This window comes from Anopheles arabiensis, chromosome 3 (genome assembly GCF_016920715.1).
Source record: "Anopheles arabiensis isolate DONGOLA chromosome 3, AaraD3, whole genome shotgun sequence".
Taxonomy (NCBI): domain Eukaryota; kingdom Metazoa; phylum Arthropoda; class Insecta; order Diptera; family Culicidae; genus Anopheles; species Anopheles arabiensis.
This window is the reverse complement of record NC_053518.1, coordinates 20,839,679-20,854,759: the sequence shown is the minus strand read 5'-3', so window position 1 is coordinate 20,854,759 and position 15,081 is coordinate 20,839,679. Positions and strand designations below refer to the sequence as shown.

The 15,081-nt window shown below is 44.5% G+C and overlaps 2 protein-coding genes across 7 annotated transcripts in view; one reads left to right on the top strand and one right to left on the bottom strand.

Annotated features, from left to right (window-relative positions):
• Window positions 1-2,946: 2,946 nt before the first annotated feature.
• Window positions 2,947-7,806, bottom strand: LOC120903055 (DNA repair protein complementing XP-G cells). Its single transcript, XM_040312250.1, has 4 exons — window positions 7,527-7,806; window positions 7,281-7,456; window positions 5,285-7,210; window positions 2,947-5,215 (listed from the first exon to the last, which is right to left on the bottom strand). The coding sequence occupies exons 1-4, from the start codon at window positions 7,612-7,614 to the stop codon at window positions 3,068-3,070; spliced, it is 4,338 nt and encodes a 1,445-aa protein (XP_040168184.1). The 5' UTR covers window positions 7,615-7,806; the 3' UTR covers window positions 2,947-3,067.
• A 4,981-nt stretch (window positions 7,807-12,787) lies between these two features.
• The window catches only part of LOC120899975, a 66,369-nt gene continuing 64,075 nt past the window's right edge, over window positions 12,788-15,081 (top strand). For 2 of the 6 annotated variants that reach the window (XM_040306386.1, XM_040306385.1), the window contains exon 1: window positions 12,788-12,949. The gene's annotated coding sequence lies outside the window, so the exon portion shown is untranslated. Of the gene's footprint in view, window positions 13,145-15,081 lie in introns of all 6 variants that reach the window. The other 4 variants (XM_040306384.1, XM_040306387.1, XM_040306382.1 and 1 more) reach the window with 2 other exon arrangements.

Genomic DNA, 15,081 nt, shown 5'->3' with positions numbered 1-15,081 from the left:
AGGTCGTACGGGGAGAAAGAGAGCGAGAGAGAAAGGTGGTGTGCATCCGTGACCGTGTTATACCGCGCCCCCAACGTGCGCTGTCCACTCAATGTCGTACTAATTCCGATTACTACAAATTGATATCTTCCTTTCGGAGCGTGCGCAGGGACATGGAGACGCTTGGTGTTTGGGGCCGGCTTCTGGCTAAGCATTTAGGGAGGGTAACCTTTTGACCATTTGGGAGGGACGGTGGTGCATAAAATGGTGCAATATTAGATAGGTTTGATGTAAAGGTCTGTCGGTGCAATGAGTGGAACATATTCCCATGGTGTGAAATTAAAGTCGTTTACTTATGTCAATCACTTACTCTAAGTCAATCACTTGTGTCAATCATTTTACTAACTAAACGTTTTTATCACTGTTTTAAAAGTAAACTCACTGTTGACTAAAGGGATCTTTTTCGATCTTTGTGTCGTTTCAGAATTGATTGCTCTATAAATCTCGATTTCTCTGGGGGAGATTATATTCTCATTAGCCAAAAAATTTGTTAAAAATTAATAAAATTATGATATATTTAGATTGATAGCAGAAAATATTTGTTTAGCCTTATATGCCAAGAGGATTTTGTATAATGTGTTACATTCGTACACTGGGGTGAATTAAAATTATTATGTTACATGGAGGCTATAGAAAGATTGGGCACTCTTTTAAAAGCTTGATCCTGTACATGCTATGAATACATCGTTAATACAACAACTGCGTTATTAATAAAACAATGTAAGGTATTCCCTGATATACGCTATTAATGCGGACCGGAAGCAATAGCGTATCTCGAAAACTAGCGTAAATCAAATATCGAGGTTTTCAGTCAATTTATTGCTAATTTTCAAATAATGTTAATTGAAATGGTAGGGTTTTAGCCACTAAATTAGTTATACGAAATGATTTCAACTGAAGATTACATTTTTTATCTTTTAAAATGGTTTTTAAAATTCGACAAAAAGGCAAGTTATTTTGCATTTGATATTTGATGTGTCAAAAATCAGTACAATTTGCTCAAAGAACTGTCAAATTTAGAAAATAGCGTACAACGAAATCCGGTATATCGAGTATAGCGTATATCGGGGAATACCTGTACGTAAGAGCGACGAAAAAAATGACAAAATAATGATTTTTGGGATAATATTATCAACAATCAACTGTTTATTAATAGGTAAGCGAATGTATCAAGGTGAGAGTTGCCGGAACTGTTAAAATATTCTGATGTAAGCTTACGAACCCCACGTTTAGTCGGGCAGAAAGAGCCATGTGATGACTCCATATCTCGATCTCCTTCGATCTTTGCTTTGTGGATGATCATCAAACGAACAAACAAGAAGCAATATTTGGATTGATGTTCTGTCCTATGAAGATGTACTACCTGTTTACTAGCGGCTTTGCTCCGTAGTACGCTTTGTGTATTAGGCATGTCGATGCATTGGTGAAACAGCAGATAAGGTTCAGCAAAACTGCTTTTAGTAAATAACTTGCCGTAATTATTAACTTATTTCGTCTGTAAATTTTTAATTTCCAAAAAGCTTCCAGAATAGCGATGCAACGTTAAAGCTCTGGTATTCTTCAGAGAGTTTGTGGTAGTGTTGGGTTTCATGAATCTTTCGTTGAGATTCATTCTTATTAATCACCCACACTGAATCTCCAAAGATTCATGGATTTCTAAAGATTCTCCAAGACTTTATGAATCTCGTAAGATGAATTTCAAAATATTGATTTTTCACAATCCCATGGTGGTTAAGTGGTTAACTCGCATGACTTAACAACATGCCCGTCGTCGATTCAAGTTGGACTGTCTCTCTGTAGCAAAACAAACTACAGGCGTTCCCCGAGATACACGGTACCTCTTATACGCGGACACGGTTTTCTATATTTGACAGTTCTTTGAGCAAATTGTACTAATTTGACACATCCATTGTCAAATGCCGAATAATTTCCCTATTGATCGAATGTTTAAAACGATTTGAAAAGGTTTAAAATTGTTAAATTCAGTCAGAATCACATCAAATAATTAATTTGGTGGCTAAAACTACCCCCTATTTGCAAAATTACACAAGATTGGTGATATTTTGGCTGGAAATTACGAGGTTCGACTTACGCGGAAATTCGAGATACGCGGTATTTTGAGGCAGTTTTCGGTCCCCATTGACCGTGTATCTCGGGGACCACATGTATCTGGCTGTGTTGTACATGGCACTAAGTCTATAAGCCTGTATAGGCTGGCATGACCACGTAGGTTGTTACGCCAATAAGAAGAATATATAAGAAAAGGCTCAAACTGTATGAATTATTGGAGATTTTTGAATCCCTAGAATTTCGTGGATATATCGAGATATAAGAATCTCTTGAGATACATGAATCTGTCCAACCGAGATTCAGATTCATTGATTCTCTTAAAGGATTCATTTAGATTCATGAATCTGATTCAGATTTACCATACACTAGTTGGAGCCGGTTTCGTAGTACAGTCGTCAATTCGTACGACTTTAACATACTCGTCATGGGGTTCAAGCCCCAAATGGACCGTGCGGCAAAACGTGTAGGACTGACTATCCTGCTATGGGGGGAAATCAATAAGTCACTGAAAGCAAAGCCCACAAGTGGGTACATGCAGGCCTTGACCAACAACGGTTGTCGAGCCCAAAAGAAGAAGAAGTTTGTGGGTACTCTATTGGTTGCAGAAACGGGACATACTTCTTGAGTCATTTGAGATAACGATGCTAATCTGCCATGAGAATAAGATGTAGGACGTAGGATCAATATAAGGCGCCGAGGAGCAGTACATTTCAGCGATCGAGAGCCAACAAGTATGGAAAACGCTGGATAATTAAATGTATTTTTCTATGACCATCATTATTTTCATTACCGAACCATTTCTCAATCCGAGTCCCAAAGCAGTTACAAAACAGCACATTTAAATGCACATGGAATTTATTTGAACTGTTTGAAATTGCTTTTGAAAGAATGCAAAAATCACAAACCCCTGCAACTATAACTTTACATCACGCGCATCGAACAACTCTCCCTTCGCCCTTTACTTCTTACCATTCGCTTTCAGCTTCTTAAACAATTCGGCCGCCTGGCGCTTCCGTTCCGCCATGATCTGCTCATCTTTCACGCGCTGCGGTATGGCCGGATTAAAGTCCGGCATCTTGTTACCGATCCGCTTTCGTCGCCCTTCGACCGATTCTTCCACCCCCATGCTGTCCGCCGACTGTTGGTTAATGTTCGCAATGATTCCACCAATATTCGCCAGCGAATGTGTCGGTCGCTGGACGGTGGAAGGCTCTCCTCCCTCTGGCTGTTGTGTGTCATTGGTCGTGTCCGATTTCGGTGCCGCTTTACGACCACGCTTCGGTTTGGCCGCAGTTCCTGGTGCTGCGGCGTCGTTTGCTTTCTTCCGCCCAGCAGCACCACGGCCACGGCCAGCCTTTTGGGTCGTTTTTGCTGGCTCAACAAAATCATCATCCTCTTCGGCAACGGTCGCCTTTGGAGATTCCTCCTTTTTCTTTTCATCCTCTTCCTCTTCAATCACTTCCAGATCTACTGTCTCGATCGCATTCTTGGCGGCAGCAGGTTGCTTCCGCTTACGACCACCCGGCTGTTTCGCTTTCGCCGGACTTCGCTTCTTCGGTTTCGCTTCCTCCTCCGGGTCGATCTTCCCGGCCATCGTATCCACAGCGTGCTGTACCCGCTTGCTCACCTTCAACCTATTGTGCCCGACCGCGCTCTGCACCTTGAAGTAGTTCTTAATCGATGATTGCGACTTACGCTCATCCAACCGCTTCAGCACCGGCAGCAGTATGTCGTTCGTTTTCGTTTGACTCCAGCCAAACTTTTGGCGCGCATAATCCCGCAACCGGTCAGCGTCCGGGTAGCCCCAGGTGAACTCCTCCTCGCTACAGTCCACCGTCGGCTGCAGGTACGCCTCGACCACCCCGGTGCTCGGGAAACCCTCCCCAATTTCAATGTTCTTAAGCTTCGATTTGAGCGAAATGCGCGTACCGGTTGCACCGTTGCGACCGTGGTGCCACCAGTCGCGGAACTTGCGCAACCCCGACAGCATCGACATCATCTCGGACGTTTCGCCCGGCTGCTCGGGTGTCGGTGGAAAGGAGGCCAATATTTCCAGCGCCGTCACCGCGCCGATACCGTGTATGCCGGTCGTGTAATCGCTACCGACGAGCAGTGCCAGCTGGATGAGCTTTTTGCGATCCATCTGGAACATCTGCTCGATACCGTCGATCGTGAACTCGAGCACGAGCTTCTGCTGGTTGAAGAAGTTCTTGTACACCTTCTTCCCGCCGAACAGCCAGATGTCACTGTCGTCCGTGATGGTGCCGTCCGTCATGTCGAGCTGGTTCAGGAAAGCACACTGCGCTTCCGCCTCCATCGGCGCCACGATGAACGGTACGCCGAAGATCTGCAGCAGCTCCATACAGTCCCGGCGCATCTGCTCCGTTATCGAGAGGCCGATGCGCGACTGCTTGTTCCGCTCGCGCTCCAGCTCACGCTCCGTTTCGGCCAGATTGAGCGCCATCCGCTTTAGCTCGAGCGGTGTGTGTGCTTCCTTGAGCGTGTCGGCCATTTCGGTGATGAGATCTTCCGCCCGGACGGGCTGTGGTTCCGGTGCGGGTGGTGGTGGTGGCGCCTGTTTACTTGTAGACGGTACCGGTTCGGCGGGGAACAGCTCTTTCGCAACGGGTTTACTGGGGGTGGTTTGTTTCGTTGGTTCTGCATCTTCTTCAGCGTTTGCTTTCTTCGCCGAGGGAGGTGTTTTGTTGACGAAGAAGGGTTTCGGCACGCGGGGGATCGATTCCTCCGGTTCGGTTGATTTGTGCGAGTCCTTGCCGGGTGTGCGTGCAATTATTAAATGCTCCAACGTACCTGCCTTGGCAGGACTGTCGATGATTTCAATCACAGGAGAAGCTGTGTTGGCTCCTTCTGCTTCTTTAGACGTTGAAGGAGATTTGGTTATTGATTCTTCATCTCCAATAGTTGTTATGGGAGATTTTGACTTCAATAAATCATCTTCGGTTGCAGTTGAAGGTGATTTAGCTTCCTCTTTCTTATCGTTCTGCGACACAATCTGCTTGGTGGGTGTTTTTTCCGCATCTAAATCAGCATCATAAATAATGGTAGCCTCACTATCGTTCTCCTCATCGTCGTTACGATCCTTGGGCTGTAATGGAACAATTACACAAATAAATACAATTTATAAATACAGCAACACTGTCACATTGTCCCTTACCTCTTCACTATTCGCCACAACAGCATCCAGATTAATTTCATCCAATTTGATTGCGTTAGCACTCGCTTTTAACTCTTCCAGCTGTTGCTTGAGCGTTTCGCTAATACTTTTCAGATCCGTAACGGGTAGAACCGGATCCGGTACGGGCAGAACCGGCTGGCCAAGTATATTCCCCAGATCGATCACTGGCGGTGCTTTCTTCAGATTTTCCAGCTCCTCCTTTAGCTGCGCATTTATAGTTTCCACCTTCTTTATCTTTAACCCGGTAAACGCTTTCGGAGCTACTGCACCGTCCACAGACGGCTGTTTGTCGCTATCCGAGCTGTTGTTCTCATGCTGCTCCTGCATAATTTCATTCATTTGCTTCTTCGGTATGCTAATCATCGGTGGATTCGGTCCATCCGGGTGATTGACTTCCTTTTCTCCCTTCTCCTTAACTGGCGTCTCAGGCGCTTCCTTCTTTACGGTGAAAATGTCCGCAAATATATCGTCCTGGTCGCACACTCCTATTTCTTCCGGCTTGATGACCACCTGAACCACTTCCTTCTTCTTCGATGGACCCGCCTGGGACAGCTGTTTCAGATCATCGAGGGTAAAATCCACGATCGGATTGTAGTGCGGTTTAAAATGGTTCGTACTGTTCAGCGGTAGTGAAATTCCTGTCACCGAGTCGTTCAAATTGTCCTCCGGTACATCGACAAAGTCCGAGTCGGATTCGGTTTCCGCGTCGCTGTCTGCCGCTCCTTCCGACGGGGGTTTTGCTTCTGTCTTTTTTTCTGACTCTTTGATCGATTCCAGTATCATCTCTTGCTCTTCCCGTATTTCCGTTAGAGTCTCACGTTCCCGTCCCACAGTGGACGGCTCCTCACTGGGGACAAACATTTGTGACATCGATTCGTTAATGTCCCCACTATCGACGTCCTGCGTTTGGTGCAGCAGCTCGTTAAACTCTTCCGTCGTAAGCCCGCCGTACTCGAGCATAAAACCGCGCGCCAAGCTTTGTGCTGCGTTTCCCAGCACCCGCTTTTGCGTGCGCGACATGCGCAACTCATCCTCATCGAGCTCAATGACGGCGTGCGGAGTTTCGTCCTGCATTAGCGACATTTTAATGGCCAGCTGCAGATCCTCGTCCATCTCTTTATCGTCTGCCTCCTCCTGCAGCTGGCTGTAAACTTCATCTTTGGAAATTTTTGGCACCTTCGGTGGCGCCGGTGCTAGCTTTTCTGCCTCTTCGCGAGCTTTCGCCTTCTCTATCGCCTTCTGCACGTCTCGCACCAGCAGAAAGCGCGTGTTTTCATCCGATGCGATTTTCTGTGCCGCACGGTTGGAAGACGTTTCTACGCCTTCCTCGTTTAGCAGCGATTCGAGCTCGGTTAGCGAGAGGCACTTACCGCCCATTTCCTTTTCCGCTTCCTCCAGCTCTACCTGCACCTGGCGCCGCTTAAGCAAGCGTTTCATTTGGAAGGATGAAAACGAATCGCTCTGCACCGGGAGTTCGTGCAGCCGTCCCCAGGAGGATTGTTTGCGCGTTTCCTTGATGTCGTTCAGAATCTCGTGCCGCACATCGGCCGGCAGATTCTTGAAGTACACGCTCGTCACATCGATGGCGTTCAGGTTCAGGTGATAGTAATGGCGGGAAGCCTTCTCATCCATCGAACTGTCGCTCCGGTCTAGGTCGATCGGCTCCTCCGGTGCTTTGAGCGGTGGAAGCTTAAACATTGCGTCCGGTTCCTCTTCACGGTCGGGCTGCTTGCTGGTGCTGGGACCACCGTTAGTGATTGCTTTCTTGGAGGGCGAGATGAGAATGTTGGTGGCCGAACCGAGCGCCTGCTGGACGACCTTTTCCTTGGCGAGCGTTTCCAGCAGCAGCTGCTGTATGCGGTCAGCTTCATTCTGATAGTTGTTCTTGCTCTGTTGACGCTTAGCCTGCAATGGGAAGAACAGTGTGAGATGACTACCCTTTGATGTACCATTCCACCCAAAACATGTCACTTACGATCGTTTGTTTCTTTAGCAGTGGAGCACCGCCGTCGAACACGAATATCGGTTTGATGCGATAGTACATCAGCTTGCACAGCCGATGGAACAGCCCGAGCACGTGAGCGTTCGGCAATGCGCTGCCCTTCGAGTCCTGGAATCCTTTCACCACCTGGTGCAACCAAATTGAAATATCTGCAAAGGCCAGAACGAAACAGTTAGAACTTCCTTTCCACACCACACACAAACACGCGCCCATACTTACCTACGGCCAACACTTTGTTCTCGAGCGTGTCTAGTGGAACCGGCTTGCCGGATTGTTCGATTAACTTCCAGAGCCCTGTAACTCCCATTTCGAGGCCGCTTTAGTCAGGCAGGACGCGTGCAAATCGGCAACACCACAATTCGCGCCGTTCTGTACATAAACATTACTCATACACACACCTGGCGGCACAACGGCAGCACAGGAATCTTCCTGAATGACAGATGCCGGCATATACAGGTAGTTCCCGCGATACGCGGTAACTTCTATACGAAGATTTGGTGATACGTGGTTTCTAAATTTGACAGTTTCAAAAGCAAGTTGTACTGAATTGACACATCAATTGTCAAAAATCTAATAATTTCCCTCTAGACTTACGCGAAAACTCGCGATACGCAGTTGCTTCTCGGTCTGCATTAACAGCGTATCTCGGGGACAACTTGTACAAAACAAAACTTGTGCAAAATATTTCGGTTTATGCCCGCGGGTTCAAAAGCTTAAATTATAACAAATCACCGTGGTCGACCATCGTGTTTGTGGTCAAATTTGATTTTTAAAAATTTATTTTACATTTTATACAGATATTGTTTAAAACGTAGGGATTTTTAACATCCATATACCACACATCGTGTTTGTGGTCAAATTTGATTTAAAAAAAATTATTTTACATTTTATACAGATATTGTTTAAAACGTACACACTTAAAAATATTTCACGACCTCGGTTAAAAAAACTACCGAAATCCGTCGGCTCTTTCGATTCTTGCTGATATGTCAGTTGAAAAAACCCAGTAGCCGAAAATCAGTACCATTTAAAACTGAAATATCAGTTAAATAAATATTTGAACCGAAACTTGGCAACACAACATGCCGAGCACATACGTTAACACTGCTGTCACTGAGATAATCCGTCAAAATAACCGAGATTTCAGCTTTACTACTTGGATTAGCCGAGGCTCGGTATTCTATCTGTCATTCGCCATTCTGTTAATCTCGTGCTAATGAAACGAAAACCTTTCGGAGTGATGTTGTGATGTAAAATAAAAAATGTAAAAAAAAGTGAAAATGAGTCTCTCAGCGTGAAAAAAACGAGAATCAGTAGCGTGCGATCGAGCACAGGTATGGAGCGGGGTTGGGGCTAGGAAACTCCATCAGCGCACGCAACCGGTGCTCTTCAGAGCGTCGCTCGGAGCAGTCCCTATTCAAGGATCAGATGTGGAAGCTAATCCGGTTGGTTCAACCTTTGCCAGACCGTTCAAACTTCCAGGATTCATTTCCAGTCACCTACACGAGGTAAGTATCAACACTCGATCACATGAAAAAGGGTTCACTCAGACTTGTTTCACTCTGCCCGCTTTACAGAACCGTGCCTGTACCAGTGCCCGCTCCTTGTCCGGCTCATTTTCCTGTACCGGTACCACATCCAAACGCTGTACCCCATCCGGCGGTTGAATCGGCGCCTGTCCCAACGCTTTCCATCACATCAAAAAAACCCATTTGATACGCAAATAAAATCACTAAAATAAAAATAAAATGTTTTTATATTTAGCCGAAATTTCGATTTGCTCTAACCAAAAATCTCGGTTAAACGTAAACGTCAAAACAAAATGACTTTAACCGAGATGTCGGCAACAGAAATTTAACCGAGATCTTTGCCGAGATCTCAGTTGTGCAGATCTCGGCAAAAATTAACCGAGATTCGGCAAAAAATTTTAAGAGTGCAGCTCATTTTGATTAGCTGAATCAAATAGCGATTTTTTGACTCTGGCTCCACCAAATAGGTGTTCAAAAGTACTACGTTTTATAGTTATTTGAACCTAAGGAACAGCCCTTTTTTGAAATTGAAGGTACACACTTAAAAATATTTCACGACCTCGGTTAAAAATACTGCCGAAATTTGTCGGCTCTTTCGATTCTTGCTGATATGTCAGTTGAAAAATCCCAGTAGCCGAAAATCAGTACCATTTAAAACTGAAATATCAGTTAAATAAATATTTCAACCGAAACTCGGCAACCCAACTTTCCGAGAACATACGTTAACACTGCTGTCACCGAGCTCGTCCGTCAAAATAACCGAGATTTCAGCTTTACTGTTTGGATTAGCCGAGGCTCCAAGGTGGATTAAAAATATCAGGTGGTGGATTGCGGCCTTTGGGGGGTCGCCATAGTTGAGGGACTTTACGTCATTTTAGAACCGTTAACCATTGGTTTTCGCACACAGAACAAAGCAAATAGAACACATTTCTTTGTTATTATGTGCATTTTTGTGTGTCTTTTGATTTTATCGAAAAAATGAGATATATTAACAAAAGATTTAATGATTTGTTTATGCAGAAAATTTAAAATCATGTGAGTAAGAGTTCTAATCTCAAGTAAATTGTCCATGCGGGTCGTAGATAATGAGGAATCAATGTGAAAATTGAAAAAATAATGATTTCTCAATTTTTATCATCAAAAATGTCGAAAACACAATGAATTATAGAATAAATTTACGGAATAACACAAAATAATACACTTTAATCCATGTTTTAATGTTAAATAAGAACTCGCTAAGTCCAAAATATATTTTTAAAGAATATTTAATCGAAAAAATGGGGTAGATAAATTATATGAACAAATTTAATAAATGTAAACAAAGTTTGAATCCTGGGGACCTTACGTCAAGTGACGAATTGTCAAAATGCACTAGAGTCCACCACCTGATATTTTTAAATCCACCTTGCGAGGCTCGGTATTTTATCTGTCATTCGCCATTCTGTTAATCTCGTGCTAATGAAACGAAAACTTTTCGGAGTGATGTTGTGATGTAAAAGTAAAAGTGTAAAAATATAAATGAAAATGAGTCTCTCAGCGTGATAAAAAACCGAGTATCAGTAGCGTGCGATCGAGCACGGGTATGGAACGGGGTTGGGGTTAGGAAACTCCATCAGCGCACGCAATCGGTGCTCTTCAGAGCGTCACTCGGAGCAGTCCCTATTGAAGGATCATATGTGGAAGCTAATCCGATTGGTTCAACCTTAGCCAGGCCGTTCAGACTTCCAGGATTCATTTCCGGTCACCTACACGAGTAAGTAAGTATCAACACTCGACCACGTAAAATCTAAACAGGGTTCACTCAGAGTTGTTTCACTCTGCCCGCTTTACAGAACCGTGCCTGTACCATTCCCTGCTCCTTGCCCGGCTCATTTTCCTGTAAATATACCACATCCAAACGCTGTGCTCCATCCGGCGGATGAACCAATGCCAGTCCCTACGCTTCACACCAGAAATCTCATAAGAATAGGGTGACTTTCTGCCGTCCTGCTACAGTAAGGGGCACGATAGTGACATCATGCTGCAGAAGGTGTACACCGGCCATCATCATAGGCCTGTTACTATTTATGTTACCTAAATAAACTCACTTGATACGCAAATAAAACCAATAAAATAAAGATAAAATGTTTTTATATTTAGCCGAAATCTCGATTTGCTCTAACCGAAAATCTCGGTTAAACGTAAACGTCAAAACAAAATGTCATTAACCGAGATGTCGGCAACAGAAATTTAACCGAGATTTTGCCGAGATCTCAGTTGTGCAGATCTCGGCAAAAATTAACCGAGATTCGGCAAAATTTTTTAAGAGTGTAATGTCTCGTCGGTTATGTGAAATTACATAATCTATTCTGTTTTGTTAAGTTCTGGTCTAATAGTCTTTGGCTCGTGGTACAGTCGTCAACTCGTACGACTTAACAACATGCCCGTCATGGGTTCAGACCTCGAATGGACCGTGCTCCAATATGTAGGACTGACTATCCTGCTGTGTGTACTAAGTAAGTGCCAAGCCCAGTACATGCAGGCCTTGACCGACAGCGGTTGTTGTTGAAGGAGAAGATCTAATGGACATTGAATACTTAAAAAAAAAACATTAGACTGCATAACGTAAAGCGTGTAGTGTTGGGTTTCATGAATCTTTCGTTGATATTCATTCATATGAATTTTCAGTGATGAGTGATTCGAAACTCGAGCCATAGATTTTAAAATTTTCAAAGATCCGTGAATCTCTAAATGTTCATATATCTCGAAAGATTCATAAATCTTCAAAATTCTTGAATCTATAAGATTCATAAATCCATTTAAATTCATATGTTTCCAGGGTTGGATGAATCGTTAGTGATGTATGATTTTCAAAATATTTTATTTTCCCAATCCCACCTAAAACATACTCGTCGAGATTTCAATCCTCGCTTGGACCGTCTTCCCGCAGCAAAACAAACTATCCGGCTACATGATATCGTCAAGAAGTTTTGAAAGTCTGTATAGGCTGACATAACCATGTAGAATAATATAGGAAGACGAATATTAAAAAGCTCAAGCTCTATGAAAGTTTAGAGATTTATGAATCCCTTGAGATTCATGAATCTTTCGGCATACAAGAATCTTTTTAGATCCATGAATCTTTCCAATCGTGATTCAGATTCATTGAATCCTTCCAAAGATTCATTCAGATTCATGAATCTGAATCAGATTTACCCAACACTAATAGTGTGAATATACATTTCCATCTGCTACTCAAGCTCGGGTAGGCTCCGGGAAACACAGAGCAAAATCGAAAAGTCCTGGATCACATCATCTTTGGTCGCAAACTTCTTGATCACAATCATATCGGTCGCAAACTTCTGAATCGCAAACTATTTGTTTGCATAATTATTGGTCGCAAATCATTTGGTCGCAATATTACTGGTTTAGTATTGAAAAATATAAAATAGGCGAAGAGTAGGCATGAGAGATAAAATTCTCTTACATTGAAATTTCTGGGATAGTGATCTAGTAAACATAGGAGAACGATTAAGGGTGAAGATTTCATCTAGGGACGAGTCAGTCTAGCAATTGGTTTACAAGAGGAAAGTCGATTTTAATTATTGAATCTTTAAACAACTTGAACTAGTGTAAGGAAGTGTAAATGAGAAACAACGTTAAAATCATTTTGAATACAACAAACTTTGAGGGTAAGCCTACCAATATTCTATATAACTTTCTTTAGAAACTTGACCTCATGTTCGCGCATTCTTTGTCGTAGTGAAAATCTCATCCTTCAGAATTTCCCAACCAATCATCATTCTCATCACATCTCGCAAACTCTCTCCCTCTCCCGCAATCTCACCCATTTTCCACGCACAAAAAACAGCTGCTACTTAGCGCAGCATCCGCTCTTCTCACAAAACAACACCAACACCAGCTCGCCGGAGCAGACGCGAACACGTACGGCTGCTGCTCTGGGTCCGGCTCGTTCTCGCGCACTGTCTCGCCAGACGTGTACAGACTCTCGTGCGGGAAAGAGGACGTCCCGTGTCAGTCAGGCCACTCAGTCGGGCACTGTTTCCACCGTGTCCCTAGTGCCTATAGTGCCTACTATCGTTGGGAAGGCTGGGAACGACAGACGCGCGAGGGGTACGACAAACGCGAATTGTGAGTCAAGTGCGTGGGGGGAAATGTTATTCCCAGTTGAACCACTTTTCCTCTTCGTTCGGTGTGAGTGAACGAGTTCGTGCGGGTGAAAAACAAAAAAACACCCTGGACGGACCTCCTCCATTATGTGGTGACTGTCAGTGAGGTGCATTAAGTCCTCCGCAAGGACGTATAGGTGTGAGTGTGTGTGTGTGTGTGTCTAGTACGTGTGCTGCTTTAAGTGCATTAAATTCCAAACAGGATTAAGTGTGGATAGTTTTCATGATTAACGGGAGCTCAAGATAGAACCTCTCTCCGTACGTACGCGCGTGTGTCTGTGTGTGTGAGAGAGATAGAGAGCGTGAAAGTAATCGTCGTGATTTTGAACGTCCCATTCCCATCCCGCCTATTTCCCCGCATGTGTTAAACAAAACCCAGTTAATGTGTGTGCAGTTCCTCCGAAACTCCCTTGTGTTCGAGTGAGAAGCTGGTATGGTCCTCCGTGTTTTTTTTTTTTATTATTTTAGAACCGCACGCCACTGCCAAACCGCCGGACAGAGCGCGTGAAGTGGTCCGGTTGAGAGAAGTGTGCACAGGCCACAGTTTGATGGAGAGTGAGAATGACAGTTCACGGCTAATCTGCTCGTACACTACGACGGTGCCGGGAGCGCGAGGTAGAGAGAGAGAGAGCAATTCAGCGCATCCAAGAAAGACGCTGAAATCGTCGCCTACTGCTGTGCTACACGTTGCCTCGAAATAAAGCGTAAGCGGACCAACGGCACAACAACCACAACAACAAAAGTCTGGGTAACCATGTAGCCACAGTGCTCCAAACAGCCAAGTGGTGGTAGTAGGCCAGCATGTGGCATCCCCACCATCATTAGGGGTTGGAGCACAGCATCATTATTTACCCGTTCTCTCGTACGGTACGATTTGTCTACCGTTCGGGCCTGTCACAAGCCACACGAGGTAAAAAAGTCAGAATACAGTAAGAGAGAAGTAGATGGAAAGATAGAGAGAGAGAGAGAGAAAAGGGGGAGAAAGGAAAACATACATTCACCACCCTCCTGCCGGGCAGGATAAGCAGGAAGCTAATAATGGTGTGTGCGGTGTGTGTGTCAACTTTTCGGCTAGGCCGGATGATATGTGTGGTGATTGCGTGCGAAAAAGTCCGGCCAGCCAGTGGGAAAAATGAATGACAAAAAACGACTCCCTCCCACTCACAGAACCCAGCGCGTGGTGGGCGACAGGAGAAACAAGAAGCACCGAGAACAGAGCGAGAAAACAAGAAACAATTCAAATAACTTTTGTAAGTGGATAGACTCGCCAAGTGGTTGCTCAAGCGGCGAGCACGCACTGGGGGAATCGTTGGTGATTGCTGATGATGGTTGTTTTATTTTGCCGCTTGCAAAAGTATAAAATCTCCCTATCGGCAGCCAAAATCAAACGGAACGGAGCTAATCTTCCAACAACTTCCGGTGGGTTTTATGCATCGGTCGGCGGTAAACGGCGTTGCAAGCCGAATTGGGACGGGAAAGTGGAGGGTGCAGACGGCCTAACAAAACTGGACAATTTTATCCTTCGTTAATCCGAGGCATGATCTGCGTTACAAATTTTTGAATTAATTTTCGTAGATTTTTTTTGTGTCGTCTTGGTTGTTTGCTGTCATCTTGAGTTTGCCGCATGCTTATGCCCAACTGTGTTGTCGGGGGGCTCCAGGAGGGAATCGAGCTGACAAGAACAGCGCAGCGTAATGCAATATCCTGTCCGAGAGGATGTACTTGGCTCCCCATTTCCAGTTCAGTGTCAGATTTTTTTGTTTTGTTTTACTCCATCCCACTTACCTTGTTTCAGGTTTTATCAGAGATTGCTTTTGCTTGAGACAGCTTCTCGTTCGAAGTTGCTAGTGCGCTCTCTCTTTTTCATTTGCTCTTTTTTTGTTCTTCGAGAGTAGATGTAGCGCTTTTCCAACTTTCCATCCATGGTGGCAGAGTCTCCATGGTAACTAGCGCACAAGAAACAAGACAACACACACACACACACAGCCCGTAAGCCAGCGTGCCAGCGTCAACAAGATTTGCAAACTAACGCAACACGAGGGTAGCATCGGCGTCAGTTGCTGTTGCTCACTTGCT

What these genes read in the sequence shown, in the direction of transcription:
- LOC120903055 (XM_040312250.1), bottom strand. Translation starts at nt 7,614, where the DNA reads ATGGGAGTTACAGGGCTCTGGAAGTTAATCGAACAATCCGGCAAGCCG. An exon ending in GAACAAAGTGTTGGCCGTAG is followed by an intron (nt 7,457 to 7,526) that starts GTAAGTATGGGC and finishes TGGCCTTTGCAG; the next exon opens with ATATTTCAATTTGGTTGCAC. An exon ending in TGCTAAAGAAACAAACGATC is followed by an intron (nt 7,211 to 7,280) that starts GTAAGTGACATG and finishes TTCCCATTGCAG; the next exon opens with GCTAAGCGTCAACAGAGCAA.